Consider the following 18357-nt stretch of genomic DNA (forward strand, 5'->3'; position numbering starts at 1 on the left):
CATCAGGATGGAGTGATCCCCACCCCACTCCCCACTCCCAACCTACACTTACACCACCTGCTTTTAACTTAACGAGTGTGTGAACCGGTGAACACTTCAAGAACTTCAGTTCTCACGGCACAACCTACCGTAACCAACCATCCAACAACGTACGCAGAAAGAAGAGGGAGGGCCGCTCCAAGAGCGTCGTCACCTTCTCTTCTCTGTTCTCAGTTCTCACACATTGCGCTTTCCCACTCTCCCGAGTGTGTCATGGAGAGAGAAGCAGATGGGCTTGCTCCTAATTCTCTTCTGCTTGGTATCCCTGAAGAAAATGGATCTGAATTGGATGAAGAGAGGACTGTCGATCAAAAGGGTATCCGCAGATCATCATCATCCAAGGTTGTTGCAGAACTGAAGAAGCAGTTGTGGTTAGCAGGACCTCTGATATTAGTTAATCTATTAGAATATTCTGTACAAACAATCTCAATCATGTTCACGGGTCATGTCGGAGAGTTGGAGCTATCCAGTGCTTCAATCGCCAATTCCTTCGCAACTGTGACTGGCTTTAGCTTGCTGGTATGTGGCTTCATCTAGCCTTCTCTGTTTCATTTCTATAAACATTAATCAATTTCTTCATACACTCACTTTTATCCTCTATTTCATCCTATGGCTTATTGTGGTTTTTTAAGCTTTGGATCAACGATCGATCAGTCACTTTTTATTTCTTCTTTTTCCTGGTTTAATGGGTTTTCAGATGTAATCCTGAAATCCTTGTTTTTAGTAAATATCATTGTAGGATTGTGAGGTTCCTAGTCTCTACAAACTGTCAGATTTCAGAAATGGTGGTAGCTTTGTTCTTTAGACTGAACTTTTTTAGAGTTTGATTTGTATGTAATTATGTTTAATTTGTATTTCTGAAGGATTTATATATTGTCTACAAAAAGCGAATTTTGGATCATTGCTAAACGTTAAACATAACACAAATGGTACAGGGAAAATGCATGTTCAATACAACATTGATTCAAAAAGAAAGAAGAAAAAACACATTCACAAAAAGTGTATATATATACATTTATACGTATTACATGTGTACATATAAAATTTATTTTATTTGTAAGCAAGTAGTCCATGGAATTACTTACAACTCGCAGTCAAAAGCAACCCATAGTAGTAAAATATTATGAAAGCATGAAATAATTTTTAAGAGAACCGAGGGGAAAAGAGGGCGAGAGCAACTGTACACATGGTCAAGGTTTACATGGAAATAAAATGCTAAATAAGGGGGAGTACTGGAAGGGTATGAAGCACCTTTGGGAATGTATACTTGACACCATTTTGGGGAGACTAGAAATAGTGTTTTGAACACAATCAATATGTGAGGTTGGGAAGAAAAACAAAGAAGCATTATTCTTACATTAACAAAATTTGTTTCTTTTTTCAAAAAATGAAAGGCATTTCTAGCAATGATTCAAATTGCTAATTTCTTGGAATCCTTTTTTTTTTCGTTTGGGCGGGGGGACTAAACTATAGGAGTCTTAATGACCAAAATGAATTCATTATTAGCAAATGTATGTTAATCAAAAAGGTGGTAATGGTATCTAAAATTCTAACCAAAGTGTTTATGGTGCTATGTGAAAATGTATCTTTGAGCCACAAGCTCCTTAATTAAGCAGAATTTTTTATGAGATATTAACCACTTTACCCTTTTTTGTTGAATAGACAGGAATGGGAAGTGCACTGGAAACCTTATGTGGTCAGTCCTATGGAGCAGAACAGTATCATATGCTTGGCATCCATATGCAAAGAGCCATGTTTGTTCTATCAATTGTTTGCATTCCAGTCACCTTCATATGGGCCCATACAGGCCGCATTCTCTTGGCTGTGGGCCAAGATCCAGATATATCAGCAGAAGCAGGACGTTATGCTTGCTTCATGATCCCTAGCCTTTTTGCCTATGGCCTGCTTCAGTGTCAACTCAGCTTCCTGCAAACCCAAAATATTGTATTCCCAATGATGATAGTTGCTGGTCTTACAACTCTGCTGCACATTCCTGTTTGTTGGGTTTTGGTTTTTAAATCTGCTCTGGGTTATCGAGGTGCTGCCCTGGCAATTTCTATCTCTTACTGGATCAATGTGTTACTTCTGGCACTTTATATCAAGTTCTCTCCTAACTTCAAAAGAACTTGGACTGGTTTCTCAATTGTGTCACTTCTCGGTGTCCTCAACTTTCTAAGGCATGCAATTCCTTCAGCTCTTATGATCTGGTATCTATTACTTACCACATTCTTTTCTAATCCATATCACTATCTCCAATTGTTTTCAATTGTTCTTTTAGTGTCTAAATTTTTATTCTTTCATCATCTGTAATGTAATAGCTTAGAGTTCTGGTCATTTGACATGATGGTGATCTTTGCCGGTTGTCTTCCTAATTCAAAGTTGGAAATATCAGTTATATCAATCAGGTAAGCATTGGATTCATGTCCGGATTGAAATTATGTTGGGCTGGAAGTAGCTTTCTTAGTTGGTTTCATAATTAGATGGGGGTTATCAAAATAAGTTCTGTGTCAATCTTTTTTTGTACTTAATGTTTTCACATACAAGATGATCTTTATTCTGTTTGATTATTCAACCATAAGAAAACATTTTTAACAAATATATAAGAAATGCAAATAACAAAAGTTCCTATATGATGCCATCTTTAAATTGTTTATTTATTCTAATGATACATTCTTATTTCCTCCCCCCACCCCCCACCCCCCAGCCATAACACTGCTGCAAATCTCTTCTTGATTCCTTTTGGACTTGGTGGATCTGTAAGGTCAGTTAATCTGAATGACATGGTTCTCCCTTGACAATATTCTTGGTATTTGTTCTTCAAATATCTATCAAAACTCCACCAATTATAATTTTGTTTTTCCTCAGCACACGAGTTTCAAATGAATTGGGTGCCGGACATCCTCAAGCTACATGTTTAGCGGTACAAGTTGTATTATTTATGGCCTTTACATGGAGCATTTTAATTGGCTTAATCATGATCTTTGTGCGTAAGGCTTGGGGCTATGTTTATAGCAATGAAGAAGAAGTATCAAGATATATAGCAACAATGATGCCATTGCTTGCAATATCCAACTTCTTGGATGGAATCCAATCTGTGCTCTCAGGTTTTTGTTACTTTCTAACGTCTTATATGGATATTAGCATCAACATCCTTAGAAAGATAATTTTGAAAAGTGTCTTTGTTACTAAACCCATCATACGTTCATAACTAATCAGTGGAATCTCTTTATTAATGTTTAGGCACTGCAAGAGGATGTGGGTGGCAGAAAATTGGTGCTTTTATCAATTTGGCATCTTTTTACTTTGTTGGCATTCCATCATCTATTTTATTTGCTTTCATTCTCCATACTGGAGGAAAGGTTAGTATCCATGTTATCTCCTTTTCTATTTTACTTTCTTATGCAAGATTTTTAACAACAGCAGTTGCAGTTATCTTGGTTGTGAAGATTTTTCTTTCAGTATTTTATTCACCATATTAGTATTGTTAAATTCTGTTAAAAATGAAATGTCGTGACAAAAATCTCATTATTTGGCGAAAGAAATACTGTTAATTTTTATTTCAATTATTTTCTCATGGATTTCTTTCTTATTCCTATTGTACACCATAAAATAACAAACTATTCTAAAATATGCTGAGATTCTAAACTTGCTTGATATTTCTAAGTATTCCAAGAAATGCTATTTTCTCATTTTTTATAAAGACACTATTTTAAGACTTGTTTACAGGTATTTGTATTATTAAATTTGGCTTAAATATCCTGTGTAATTGGGTTTTTTTAAGCAATTTTTACTTTATTTTGCTTTCTCATTATATCTCATAATATATCCTAACATTTATTTTGACTGTTGATCTGCCAGTTTTTTTTTTTTTTCAATTTGTCATTAAACCCATAATTTCTTATTAAAAAGTTGTGGTAAAATACACATGCTATGCATTAAATGTAACGTGTTGTGTTATTATCATGTTATGGTTGTAACAAGAACTGAAACTTATCAGAAAAATAAACAAGAACTGAAATTTCAAGAAATTTTGGCTTATTTGGATTAGAAAATATTTTCAGTTATTGTTCTGATTTAAAAAAAAAAAATGTGTAATATAGGGACTCTGGTTGGGGTATATTTGTGCACTCATCGTGCAAGTATTATCTCTTCTAGTCATTACCATAAGAACTAACTGGGAGGAAGAGGTAAGGATTTTCCATTACTCAGTTCGACCCCACTTCATTTCTAATTTATGTTTTTTTCTTACGAATTTCATTTCTAATTTATGTTACCTAACTGTTTTTTTTTTTCTTTTTCTTTTTTTTTTTTTCTCTTGTTAGGCAAAGAATGCTACTTGTAGAGTCTATGAATCCATCATACCCACGGATGTGACTCACGAAGCTGAGTTATTAACACTTGTAAGAACTAGAAAAATTGATCCAACAGAAATGGAATTGGGATCTCAGGAACTAACAACAATCGATGCGGACGCAATTATCAGAGAAACTCAACATGTCAACAACTAACATCCCGAGAACTCACAATTGATACAGATTTTCAATTAACTGCCTATTCTTGTTCTGTGGGTAATAATAGGAGAAATAAGAACGAAAAAGTGTAGATGAATTGTGGTTGGATGGCAACGGTTTCATTCTTGTTATCTATTCTTGTTGCCTATGACCCAAATCCAATTTAAAACTTGTCATACAAATTATATGATACTGAATCTGTGAACATCTGGTTTCCTTTCGTTAATGTTTAGTTTCTTTTCCTATCAAAAGAAGAAAAAAAAAAAAACCCCTTGAACGGCCCACCAACACTAAAGCTGTGTGTGTTTGTGTGTGAGAGAGAGAGAGAGAGAACGGAGAGGTGGGGGCTTTAAATCCATTTGAAGGGAGATAGAGACCTAGACCTAGGGCTTCATATTTGGACCATGTTAGACCAAAACCAACCTGAAAAGGTCACGATCAGTTGAAGTTAGGTTAGGGTTGAGAGTTGGCCAATTCAAATTCAACTTAAAATCTGTATATATAAGTACAATATAAACATGTAAATATGTAATTATGTAGTTATTTATGCATATATGTATGCGTGTATATATAAACGATTTAAAGTTTATAGGCAATTTTTTTTTTTTTATCTAAAGCATTATACCTGTCTCTTTATATATAACAACTAGTGGGGATCCATGCAATGCACAGATTTTGTGAAGTGAAAGTTAACAAGAAAAAATAAAAAATACATTAACATAAATGTAGACAATTGTTTTATATTTTAACTTTTTAAATAATTAATAATTATTTATATTTTATATATAATTTTTAATATTTATTGTAATACAAAAATAACAATAATTAATTTCAACTAGTGTTGTTTATCAAAACGACCAATCTGACCCAACTTGGCCCAACTTGGACAATTTTATAGTATTTCCGATTGGTTTCAGTTCAACAACTTTCTGACTCAACCAGGCTGGGTTAGTGTTAGATTGTAAATTTAAAATTTTAATTTTTTTTAAATAATATCATTGTAATTTTTTAAAATTTAAATTTAAACTTTTATGCTTAAATATTTTGAACCAATTGACACAAACCGATACTAGTGTTTTGAACCCACCATTGACTTGAGTAGTTGAACTATTCAAACCATCACCCTACCTTGATTATAGGTTTGATTTTGTTGAAATCCACCCTCCAGTAAAAAACCATCTAACCCAGACGGTTCAACTATTAACCCATTTGACTCGGTCACTGTGACACCGATTGCACACTTAATATGTACAAACTTTCAGAGGCCATAATTTTGCACTCCAATGTCTAATTGATTGAGGTGATCCTTTTTTTTTTTTTTGGAGGGGTGGGGTTTACCTTTCTAGATTTGTGTCCCAAGGTGCTATGGGCCCTGAGCCTTGCTAGTTTTGCAAGAAGTCTTGAGTTCCAATTTTTTATAAATGAAAAATTAAAAAACATAAATTAAATATAAAGTAATACATATATTATATGTAAAACATAATTATACACTATTTATTGATAAAATATGTATATATACATAAATAAACATTTATATATGTATATAAATATATATTTATTTAAATACATAGAGTATTGATGTAAAACGATTTGACCCATTTTGACCTAGACGGTTGAACCAATGGCCCACGACCCAAAAGCAAAAGTGGGTCTTCCATATATAATATGTCTTAGAAGTAGGAAAGTGGGGATTAGTAAAGAGTAACAAAAAAACTTAATTATTAGCAATATTTTAGGAATGAGGAGACAGCTTATTAAGTAATTTTACAAAGTTGGATATAAAATGAGGAGAGAGATAAGGGTGGGGAAATGAGAGTTTAAGAGCAATAAATTAGGAATTTTGAGAGGTTTTGGGAGAGAATGAAGACAACCAAGAGAACGTGATTGACAAAAATCTAATGAATGTTTTGTAACAATTAAAAAACAACAATGAAATAGAGGAGACAAAAAGAAGCAATAAAGGGGGGAGAGATTGTAGGGATGTAGAGGGAAAGGGTGAGAGAGATTTCTAAATAAAGGGCCAACATTTATTAGAGAGATTTCTAAATTGGAGACTTTGGGACGTGTGTAAGAAAGAGAGGGATTTTAGGGGGTGGAAAGGTGTGATATCCGATTGGTCCAAGGAGCTGATTACATGGCTTAGAAAAAAAAAAATTCTAAAAACTGAGAAAATTAGATTGGGGTTGAGCAGGTTTTGAAGGAGGTCAAAAGTGACATGTGGACTGAGTCACTTTATATATATAGTACAGATATAACATCACATGGGTTTGGAGCTAAAGGGGGTAGAGAAAAACTTTGGGATTGGAGTTTAACAGCTTGGGTTGGGTTAGGGTCAACCTCAACCTAACCTCACCCGGAACCTAACAGACCCATGAGTCAAAAATTCGAGATTAACCAGATTGAATTAACAAGAGATTGGAGAGGATCGGAACGGATTAAAGGTGTACGTAAACCAATCCATTTCACATGTTCCTTACCAGTTTCCAATGGAAATGAACGAGAAACCCCTCTTCCTTGAATGTAAAGAGCATTGAAGTCAGCTCAAACCACCACATAATTCATGATAAAACTATCACAGAAGTTGAAATCATTCTTTTAAAATAATATAAATGTTGGTTAAAGATTAACAAAGCATAGGCTTCCCAAACTCCCTATTCCACAACAATTCAGGCTAGAATCAAATAAGAAATACCTGAAAACATCACCCCCCAAGTTTGTTTTGGCTCAATTTTCGAGCAATTTCAAAACAAATGCGGAAATGCCTGAATAGCCTGGCTCTTTATGGGCTAGTATACAATTACTTTGGAAAAAAGAAAAAGGGAAAAGAATTAATTGTATATTTTGAGATTTCATCCAACCTGAATCGCAGCATCCAGCTGAATCATCTGCAGTGATTCCAAAACCATAATTCAAGCCTATAACAATCTGCTGCACTTAAAAAATTGAGTGCTTTCCATCTCTGGGTCTCAATTTTTCAAAGGAGGATTAAACAGAGAATCCGAAAGGCCACAATCGAATCAGAGCAGTGTAACTATCATGAATGCATGAAACAGAGAATCCAAAAGGCCGCAATCCAAACTAACGAATATTGAATGTGGAGATAGGCTATTCTTGTTCAGGATGTAGGAATTCGAGATCTAGTTTTCTTTTCAGACATGATCTGTCAGCACTGCAAAAGCAAATAAAAAAATATTGATCCTTTGCATTTGGAATACAAGCAAGTATACTTAGCTACGATTTCAGTCTGACTTAGGACAAGCCCATAGACAATATTTTTTTGTCTATCTAATAAATACTGTTTTCCCCATCTTTTGATCATGAAACAAAAGATTAATGGTTAAACTTTAGGGCTACAGTATGCAATTAGGAAGCTGGTTATGGTCAAAGTTAACCTCCAACATGGGTGAATTAAACAGTCAGGCCGGCTCTAAGCATGAATTCAAGGCAAGTAAATAAGCTTCAGAAGATGGGTCCCATGGTGCCGGAAGCAAGCTTATTTTCCCTCAAGTATAATATGCAGAGCCTGTACCAGAATAGATATTACTTACCTGTTAAGTGTTGGTCTTGGAGGAGGCCTTGATCCAAAGACAGACAAATCTATTGACATCGGAATATTTTCACTCCTGCATGCATTCCCACCAGTGGATTGTCTGACTTCAATTGCATGGTCATCAACCTTATCAACATGGTATGAACTTCCTTCCAGCCCCTCACGCTGTAGCATCACTCTCCTTGACTTTCTTGGTGGAGACAACACAATAGGACCATCCTGTGGATTAAAATCTAAAGGTCTAGAATTGAGAGATTCCCCTTTAGGAGGAGGTCTTGGAAGTAAAGCTGGTTTTGTTGGGGCAGGTACAGAAGAGAAATACCTGAACGAAAAGATAGATATAAGACTAAAGAATAAACAAAGATTATTACCAAATAAAGAATAAATAAAAAGTATCATCCTTCCACTCAACTGTATTTGCATACCTATGCTCTAGTGCCTGCTGTGCAGAAATTCTGGCCTTTGGATCATATGTGAACATCTTTGATAATAGATCTAGTACATCGTCACTTGCCATTGGAAACAGGGAACGCAATGGAGGTGCAGGAACAAATTGATATTCCACATAATCTGGAAGGTAAATCATATCTGACCACTGAAAAGGCGTTGGAGTCCCAAAAGCTGCAAAGATCTTTCCTAATTGATCAATATCACTTGAACCCTAGTTCAAATGCCAAAAGAATGTCATTCAGCTAAATAGCAAAACTTGCCAGACCCAAGTGCATTGTTTCTATTAAATGTTTTTTATCAATATCAATTATATTAAATGTACAAGCAAGATAAATACCATAGAGTGAAAGACCAATCCATACCAAGCATACCATGCACTAACAACCAACCAGCCAATATAAATAGATCTTTGTCAACATTAGACACAAAAAGAAATTTATAATCATCTATGATATCGGGATACATTTACATGCCTAGCATACTAGGTGTTGGACATGAATACAATACCAGATACTGCATGGATACTTGTAATATGAACCTTTATAGCATTAACACTTTAAAATATGTTAAAGTGGTAGAGGTTGTGAAGGAATCTTTTTGGACTCCCTCATTTCGAAGGAATCTTCTTGATTGGGAGGTGGAAGAGGTTGTGAATCTGTTGACCTGTTTTCAAACCAATGGGGTGTTTGCTGTTAAATCTTTGGCTGCTAATCTCGGTAGGAGGGGTGTTCCTGATTTCCCAGATCAGCAAGTGTGGAATCCCAACAGCCCAACAAAAGCCAACTTCCTAGTTTGGACTATGGCTCTTAATAAATGTCTTTCTAAGGAGAACCTAGTGAGAAGGGGAATTCAGGTTTCGGACTTGTCTTGCAGTCTATGTGGGAGCAGTGCTGAATCTACTGATCATTTGTGTATCCATTGTCCGTATTCTGCTCAGTTGTGGAACCATTTCCTCAGCTCTTTGAAGGTTTGTTGGGTGATGCCGAGGTCGGTTAAAGAGCTGTTGTGTTACTGGCAGCTTATGGGGTTGAGCAAGAAAAAGAAGACTGTCTGGAAGATGGTTCCAATTGCTGTAATTTGGTCCATCTGGACCGAGAGGAATAGAAGGATTTTCAGCAACAAGTTTCTATGTCAGGAAGAGTTAATTCAGAAGTCAGTGGGCAAGCTGATATCTTGGTTGTCTGTGGCTGCAGATTTTAGAAACTGTAATGTGTCAGATGTATTTTTTTTTTCTAGCTCTTGATGGTTAGTGTATTTGCTGATTTGATCAGTCAACCTGTTCCGGGACTGATCTCAGCCTCCTGTGTGTAATTCCTTATCAAAAAATATTACTTTACCTTTTCCAAAAAAAATATGTTAAAGTGGTATCTTTTAACAAAATATACTATAGAAATATCTGTGCATGTTACAAATTTAATTAAATTTAGCAAGACACAAGTCTTGATAAATGGCACTTAGCTTCAAAAACTATATATATATATATATATGGGATATTCGTACCTGCATCCATGTAAACGGAGAGCAGTATCCCCGTTTCCTGTATCCATGTCCATAACCATATCTGGGCATAATAGGTTTTTATCCAGTAGCATATGTTGCTTGTGAGACAAGAGTCCATGTCAAATAAATAGATAATCAATTCTAAGACCCAGGCAAATTCTTCGTTTGTTTGATTATTTCTATATTTTCTTTTCTAAAAAAAGAGTGATCATGAATCAAACTGCCAAGTGAAACCTCAATTCACTAAAGCTAATAAAACCCAAAAGTCAAATTTTGGGGCTTAGCAAATAAATAAAATCCAAAGTCTAAGTGTCAAACCATATACTGTGATCCCTGGACTTGTAATTTTACCTAAAGTACCCTGTAGACACTACTTAACATGGACATGACTATGGAACTTTGTGCCCAGAACCATGGACTGGAGTGGGAAAGAATTATCAGTGACAAAGAAATATCTCCATCCTTGATTGTCATGATTTTATGTTAGTAAATTACAGACTGCCACCCTGTACTTTGGGGATAGTGAAACTTAGCCTCCCAAACTTTCATTTGTAACAAAGACCCACCCTTTTACTGAGCTTAATGGTAAAAATTATCAAAAAAAAAAAAAGAAAAAAATGGGTTTGACAGTAAAGCCTTTTTTTTTTTGTATTTTTCTATCTTGCTGCATTTCCTCTTTTTCTTTGTCTGCAATTTTCTGTATTTTTTGTATTTTCTCAATTTCCTTTTTGTTGTATTTTTTTTTCAATTTTCAGTTTTTTTATGTATGTTCCTCTTTTTCTTCACTTTTGTTGTATTTCCTGCAATTTCCTACTAGGTGGCAACCTAGCAAGACACACACACACACAGAGGGAACTGATTCCAAAGCCATCTCCATAATGCTTGGGAAATGCCCATCGAGACAATTCCAGGCACCAAAGCATGGTATATGATAGACAATTCCAGTAACCAACACCAATCAGAGATAATGATCTTCATAGACAATACTGATGAAATAGCATCAGTTTTTTATCAACTTGTGACAGCATGATTTTCTCCAGGGTAAGCAAGGCCACAGCCCACCAAAACATGCAATCATGCATTTTGGGTCACAAATACAGGTTCCATCCAACCTGTGAGGTTCAGGCTGGACCAAAGTCCAAACAAAGAGCACCAATTTTTCTAAAGTGGGTTTCGGGTTCAAGTTAGTTTATAGTGAATATTTTCATTTTTTTTCTTATCTCAGGTACAGTGATAGTTTCACGATACAAGTGAATGGGTTGCCAGCCCCTAGATGATATTTATATCTCTGTATACATATGTTCTTTTTTATTCTAAGATTTAGAAGAACACAGAAACTTTTTTGTATCTGGAGGAGCTCAGGGTCTCCTTTCCATCTCTTTGCCTTTTCATTCTCACTTCTTAATACTATATTGCTATTGTTTGGACTTTGGAGCAAATCAGAACTCGGTGTTGCCAAATCAATGATTTGTTAGTGGAGCTAGCTTGCATTAGAAAATAAATACTCATTCTCAATTTGAATTCCATATATTCTTGATAATTCAACAACTCAACAAAGCCTAGTCCCAACCATATAATTTCAGCTGCACGAATCTCGTTCCATCATTCTGCTCTGTTCAGTGCCATATCCATTGTTAAATTATGGGCCCTCAAAGCATTTTTCACTAATCCAACCCATATCCTTTTTGGCTTGTCCTTAGCCCTTATAGATCCTTCAACTTGCAAGTTTTCCTTTAGTTCAAGTGATACTGTGATAGTTTTCCCACTCATCCATCTCAACATTTACATCTCTCTTATACATTTCTTGACTGCCTAAAATTTTTCTCTGTTATAGCTGTTTTACAAAGTTTTCTTTTAGCTCAAATGACATTCTTGAGAAAACAACCTCAAAACCCTGTTGCAGAGAAGTCACTCTCTCTAGAAAATTGGTTAAACCCAACAAGAAACCTATACTAAGAAAATCCTCTTCACCAGAACCTGTTCCAAGACAGGTCACTGGTATAGTGCTTTCTTGGATGGCAATTAATTACACAAGAATTTCAGAGTTTTGTCCTAATTTATAGCATTTAAATGTATATGGGGTATACTTGTATATGCTATAAGGAATCCCCCAAACTCCTTATGGATGGACAACCATGAACATAGCTTGCTGACCTAGTTCTCAAAAAATACAGGAATTCATTTCCAACAAAGCACACTAAAATATAGAAAAATGCACTATCCCTCATGCAGCCCTTTTCTTTTGCTTAGGCCCTCAAGATGCCACCCTTGTATATGCTTTTATTTTTATAGGTTATACCTGTATACATTGCTTTTCTTTCTTTAGTAATATAATTATATTTTACCTTTCAGAAAAGGATCGTCTTCTCAGGCATGAAGCCATGAATCTAAAAAATTGACAAGTTCTTTTTTTTATGAATGACTATTTGTATTAACTATGAAAACTAAAAATTTGACAAGTTCCGCGAAATGTCCAAAGATCAATGGATCAATGGATCATATGAAAAAAATAACAATTATAGGCACACAAGAACTAAAACAAATATGAGAATTAACAGTCATCAAATCTAGTTATACCTGGAGAAAAGGCCTACGAAGGAGAAGTTCAGCAAATATACAAGCTGCAGCCCAAACATCCACGCCAGATCCATACTGCTTGGTGCCAAATAATAATTCAGGTGCTCTATACCATCGAGCAAAAACCTAACCAAAAGAAATGGATGCTGGAAATAAGTGATACACTTAAATTTATCTGGTCTTAATGATAAAAAAAAATTATTTGGTCTTCAACAATCATGTTATGAAAAACAATAACATCTGTTGATAAAACATGCTTATTTTTATTCATAAATTCAAAGTTTGAAAAGAAAGATTAGAAGTTAAAAATTTACCAACAAGCTAACAATCAATTGCAAGGCCACTGCATATTTATTAGCTTAAACAAATTAGTTAGCATAATATCATCATTCTTCAATTCACAGGAAAATGGAATGTAACATCCAGAATATTGGTACTGTCTTTCCCTTATCAAAAATGACAATTGAGAATCCAACTTCTCGGTGAAACTCTATCAATAATTTCTAAATTGAACGTGCCTTCTTCATTTCCTTTGAAATATTCTGTAACATAATCAAGCAGATAACTTCCCAATCCATACTGTTATAAGGCATACCACATTAAATTACCCTAAGCCATACCTGATGAGTGAACTTGCGATCTGGACTCCCAAATATCCGGGCTAGACCAAAGTCGGCTAGTTTAAGCTTTCCATCAGCGCCTATTAATAAATTATTTGGCTTCATATCCCTGCAAACACAAATTACTACACACCTCAGATAAAGCCCATCACCCAAAGACCGCCAAGGTAGGCCTCAACTCAAACACAATCATGGCAAGAAATACCTGTGAAGCACCCATTTTTTATGGCAATAGGCAAGCCCTTTCAGTGTCATCTGCAGGTACGATTTAATATCAGCAGGAGAGAGTACGATATTCCTATCCCGAATAACGGCCTCAAGGTCAGTCTCCATGAACTCAAACACAAGATGCAAGTTCCCCTTGTGAGGGAAAGCATCGACCAACTCAATGATGTTCGGATCCTTGAGCTCTTTGAGCAGTTTAATTTCCCTAAGTGCCGTAAAATTCACACCTTCCTTGTACCTCCCCAGCCGAATTTTCTTAATTGCAACCGTCTGTCCCGTCTGCACAAACCACCAAAGATACATTATAAATGAAAACGAGAAAAACGTCACTCTTATCATCTTATACATGTAACCCGTTGAGGAAGTATTATTTCTGCCCAAGAACATTATCAAATGTGAGCACGAAACACTATAAGTAATACTAATTAATGGAGTTTCTTGCTTATGTGGTTGATGAACGAGACTCTACTCCAGAATCAACTCCAACAAGATTGAAGGTCTTTCCTTGAATGTTTTAGAAACCCTAGATACTGGTTCTATTGTCTCAGTCGTCAAAGAAGGAATTGGGTTACCTTGGTGTCGATGGCCTTGTAGACAACACCGTATGTACCCTCACCAAGGATTTCGCGCTTGAGATATCGATCTGCGACTTTCTTCGATAGCAGCTGATCGACTTCCGCCATTGTTGCTAGTGAAATTTGCTGGGATAAGCGAATATGATGGCTCTCCTTTAAGCATCTTCGGGAAGCTTCATTCATTTAAGAAACCCTAGAAACTCGGTTTCATCCATGGATGGTGTAGTTGAAGATTCAATGAACAGCAGACTGAGACGAAACAGGAAGCAGGAGAAACCACAGCAGAGTACAGGCTTCAGAGCGCTAAAAAAACAGTCAAGTCATAGATTGATACTTGATAGACATAGGCTGTAATTCAAACAAGAAAAAAGGGCATTCCTGTCATAATGATTTTCTGTCGAAGTGGTGAAGGCGCCGTTCTGTATCTTTCCGGAGCGTGTACAGGTGTCGTCAACACATAAACCAGCAGTAAGAGATTCGCAAGACCACTAACGAGATCGGTTACACAATCCGGCTCAACATCAACTGCGGATGTAAATAAGCGGTTAACCCCGAGTTGAGCCAAATTGAGCCGAGTCCGGATCTATTCTTCACTGAGCGCTCCTCACACCGGCCGCATATGTTCTCAATACAAGGTGGGATGTGATTGTAAGGTCGGTGTGAGTTGCAGAGCATAATTCAAGTTGAGCTTAAGCTGAGAGAGTCTGAAAACAACCCACCGAGCACCACCACTGTATACAGGGAACATCGCCCTATGAATAAAAAGGGAGATATTCCCAATGCGCAACTGTTATACTCTGTAGATTGAGATGTGGGAACAAGTAGTTGATAGCAGATTCAAGCCCGAGTCTGAGACTAAACCACCAGTCTTGACCGGTTAAGGGTTAGCCCCACCTAACTATGCTCAGTCAACTTGGTTTGATTCGGATTGAATAAAACCTAAATTGCCCAACCATCGTCACTAGAGTTTTTTTAGGATAAATTATAAAGAGCTTATTACCAAAAAATTTACAATGAGCGGTTGTACTTTTCCTCTTCATAACAATGAGCCAACAATTTACATTGATAATAAAAATAAAATACAAATTTAAAACCAACCAAAAAATGGAGTTGTTTTATTATTTGACAATGAGCCAACAATTTAACCTTTTGGGTCAAATGTGTAGGCCCTTGATGTCATAATTAAATAATAATAATAAAAAATGAAAAAATGAAAACATAAAAAAGTATAAGAAATACAAAATAAATGCAGAAAACATTTGGACACATCTCTAATACCCTATATTCATCGTACTAAACAAAAGCAAGTGTGATAAATAAGCATAATTTTGATAGAAATATAAATATAAAAAATTGTATAAATTTTTGGAAACATATTATTTACTCTCATCATCATGAAAAATTGTCATGTGCAAAGAATGTTATATTAAAGTCTTCTTGGTTTCTCTAATAAATCTTTGCAAATTTTTGGTTGAAATGGTAGATGTTTCTTTTTGACAAATATAAATTTCAGATTTTGTTTAGTTTTTCTTGGTTTATTGGATGAAGAAGTGGATAGTTTTTTATATTTTAAGATGAAGATAGGCATTCATGTTAGTGAAATGATTCATGTTATTTTTATATTTTAAGATAACTGTACAACCCTTGTATGGATTTCTTTTACTTTCCCTTCCTTTTCCTACTTTTCTTTCAGACTACACACAACCTTGGGGTTTGCTTCAAATTTTTTATGCACATCATCCTTTCACTTAGGTTGTGTTTGGAAACAATGAAAATAAGTGTGAATGCAAATTTGTAGAGTGTAAAACGGTTCATATAAATTGCAAAATCGGGTTAGATTTGCACTAATAAATTTACCTTCTTATCAAACAGACTTTTGGTTGTAATGGATGCAAACATGAATTCCAATAAAGCATATGTTTTTTTTTTTTTATCAAAAGCCCACTTGAATGCAAATTTACTTATTTTTAACTGATGTACTTTTACATCTTATTATCAATGTAAATATGCATTGGTCTGTCATTTTCAATGCAAAAATGTAATGTTGCCAAACATAGGCAAAAGTGAACCAAAGTGCAAATTTACCTTGAACCGGGATTTACACTCCATTTGCATTGTTTCCAAATGCAGCCTTAGGCTCAATTTGGAAGGAGTACAAATACAAACATGTAAGTACAAATAGATATAAAATAATACAAAATATAAGGTTTTGTACTCTACATATTTGTATTTGTACTCCTTCCAAATGGAGCCTTAACAACAAAGAAATGCATATATCACTCCTCAAGTTTACACCATAACGTGTACAATTATACCCCTTTGAGCACAAAAGTAAGGTTCAATTTGGTAAGAATACAAATATAAATATGTAGAGTGCAAAACCTTGTACTTCATATTACTTTGTATTCCTAAGGCTCAAGTTGCAAAAAGTACAAATACAAATATGTACAATGCAAATACATACAAAATAATACAAAATTCAAGGTTTTGTACTCTACAAAAATGTATTTGTACTCCTTCCAAACTGAGCCTAATTCTTCTATTTGCATGGTATATATTTGTATTTATACCCTTCCCATAATTTTCAAGGCGTCTAGGCGATTCTAGGCAACACTGGGACGCCTAGTCACCTAGGCGATACAAATTTTATAATATGAAAAACTGACTTTTGGCTAGTTTCCTAGTCTTATATACAATTCAGCATGTATGTTAACTGAAAAATAACATTTCTCTTTATTAAGAACACTAAATTTCCTTTAAAAATGTGACAAATCATCACATCTAAAAGATAAAAATCTTTTACATATATTAATTTCATTATTTTCAAAAATAATACTACCATAATAAGTATTTAATAGAGTAAATTCATATTAATTAGCAGCTAAAGAAGGTTATTAACTTTATATGATAAATATTCAAGATGGAAAGTAAAATGGAAAAAAAAAAGCAAGGATTGAATTTATGTTTTATTTAATTAGAGAGAGAATAGAAAAAGAAAAAACTTTATTATTCTATTGTTACTTTCCCCTTTCTTTTTTTTCTTTCTTTCTTTTTCTCTTCTTAAAACCCTTTGATCTTTTAAATTTCAATTGTAAAATATTAAAACAAAATATAATTGATATATATAGCATATAATAAAATGTACTAACACATATATTAATAGGATATAACAATATAAATGATATTATAAAAGGCGCCCACCTTATCATTTTTGTCGTCTAGGCAGGCACTTAATTGCCCAGGCAGGCGCCTAGTCGCTAAAAGTCAAGGCGTTTTGGCGAGGTGCCTAGCCAAGGGCACCTAGTCGCCTAGGGGATGCCTTGAAAACTATGCCTCTTCCCAATGTGAGCATAAGGCTTAATTTTGAAAGAATGCATTTTTCTTGCTATTGTGTAGCGCACATTACAAGTGACTCAAGCATGGGATCAAAGAGGGTCCATGTAACCATGGAGTACCTATAGTATTGTTGGTTGATCCCAAGCCTCCTTTTTCAAAGGGATACCCATTAACCCAACTACAAAGTATGTGTTTGGTTTCATGGGCATTTTATTGAAGAGGTGTTTATCAAATAAGCGTTTATTTAAAAACACTACTTTAAACGTTTATTGCTTTTGTTGTTTGATTGGGCACGTGTTTCAAGTAACAACCCATAAAGTTACTTTCCACCTCAACTTAAAGTGTGCCACATAAGCATTTTGTGTTTCAATAATTTTAAGGCATTGGGAGAAACAAGAATTTGAAATTTCCCCCAACACCTCATGCACATAAAGCAAATCATTTCTGTTTTTTAATGTTTATTTGATAAATGTTGAAAACCAAACAATGGTTTCATCCATAATAAATGCCAATGCCTATGTGGTGCTGATGTAGTGACATTTTTCCAATAAACACCCAAGGAACCAAACATAACCCAAGTTTAGGCTAACTAAGGGGTGACTTAGTTGGTTTGTTCTAGCATAGACATAAATTTTATTTCCGCAACCATTTACTTTGGGGAAAATACCAAAAAAAAAAAAAGAAATTACCAAGTTTAGGTTGTAAAGGAATTGGATTGAATCTGGATAGTGATATAACAAAATATAATCCATTACCAATCCGATCTATCTGAATTTGATTCCATATGTAATAGATATTAGCAACACAAATTCAAGTTTTGATTCATTTATGTATGTAGATGTTTGGAGTTTGGAGTCTATTAAAATATTAGTAAATCAATACAAAATTAGCAAAAGTTTATAAAATCAAACATAAAAACAAAAAATATGTATTATAAAACCATAAATAAATTGATATGAATTCTAAATCCAACT

General features: G+C 34.8%; 2 protein-coding genes across 4 annotated transcripts; one reads left to right on the top strand and one right to left on the bottom strand.

The window, feature by feature from the left end:
* The first annotated feature begins 83 nt into the window (after positions 1-83).
* Positions 84-4773, top strand: LOC148854974 (protein DETOXIFICATION 16-like). Of its 3 annotated transcripts, none has more exons than XM_088985832.1 (8): positions 84-558; positions 1702-2246; positions 2358-2444; positions 2744-2800; positions 2905-3143; positions 3280-3398; positions 4140-4226; positions 4362-4773. In XM_088985832.1, the coding sequence occupies exons 1-8, from the start codon at positions 253-255 to the stop codon at positions 4545-4547; spliced, it is 1626 nt and encodes a 541-aa protein (XP_088841958.1). In that variant the 5' UTR covers positions 84-252; the 3' UTR covers positions 4548-4773. The 3 variants fall into 3 exon arrangements, with proteins under 3 accessions (XP_088841958.1, XP_088841959.1, XP_088841957.1); XM_088985831.1 differs by having other exon boundaries at positions 157-558; positions 1706-2246; XM_088985833.1 differs by lacking the exon at positions 4140-4226 and having other exon boundaries at positions 118-558.
* A 2354-nt stretch (positions 4774-7127) lies between these two features.
* Positions 7128-14554, bottom strand: LOC148854975 (cyclin-dependent kinase D-1-like). The gene is made up of 7 exons (XM_088941539.1): positions 14045-14554; positions 13453-13751; positions 13248-13356; positions 12628-12753; positions 8526-8761; positions 8099-8422; positions 7128-7719 (listed from the first exon to the last, which is right to left on the bottom strand). Exons 1-7 carry the CDS (start codon positions 14228-14230, stop codon positions 7656-7658), a joined length of 1344 nt encoding a protein of 447 aa, XP_088797665.1. The 5' UTR covers positions 14231-14554; the 3' UTR covers positions 7128-7655.
* Between the last annotated feature and the right edge of the window lie 3803 nt (positions 14555-18357).

This window comes from Nelumbo lutea, chromosome 4, assembly GCF_056320005.1.
Source record: "Nelumbo lutea isolate HS-2025 chromosome 4, American lotus-T2T, whole genome shotgun sequence".
NCBI lineage: Eukaryota > Viridiplantae > Streptophyta > Magnoliopsida > Proteales > Nelumbonaceae > Nelumbo > Nelumbo lutea.

Coding starts and splice junctions, on each gene's coding strand:
- LOC148854974 (XM_088985832.1), top strand. CDS start 253: ATGGAGAGAGAAGCAGATGGGCTTGCTCCTAATTCTCTTCTGCTTGGT. Junction 559..1,701: donor TGACTGGCTTTAGCTTGCTG/GTATGTGGCTTC, acceptor TTTGTTGAATAG/ACAGGAATGGGAAGTGCACT. Junction 2,801..2,904: donor GGACTTGGTGGATCTGTAAG/GTCAGTTAATCT, acceptor GTTTTTCCTCAG/CACACGAGTTTCAAATGAAT.
- LOC148854975 (XM_088941539.1), bottom strand. CDS start 14,230: ATGAATGAAGCTTCCCGAAGATGCTTAAAGGAGAGCCATCATATTCGC. Junction 13,752..14,044: donor ACAAGGCCATCGACACCAAG/GTAACCCAATTC, acceptor TGGTTTGTGCAG/ACGGGACAGACGGTTGCAAT. Junction 13,357..13,452: donor AAAAAATGGGTGCTTCACAG/GTATTTCTTGCC, acceptor TTGTGTTTGCAG/GGATATGAAGCCAAATAATT.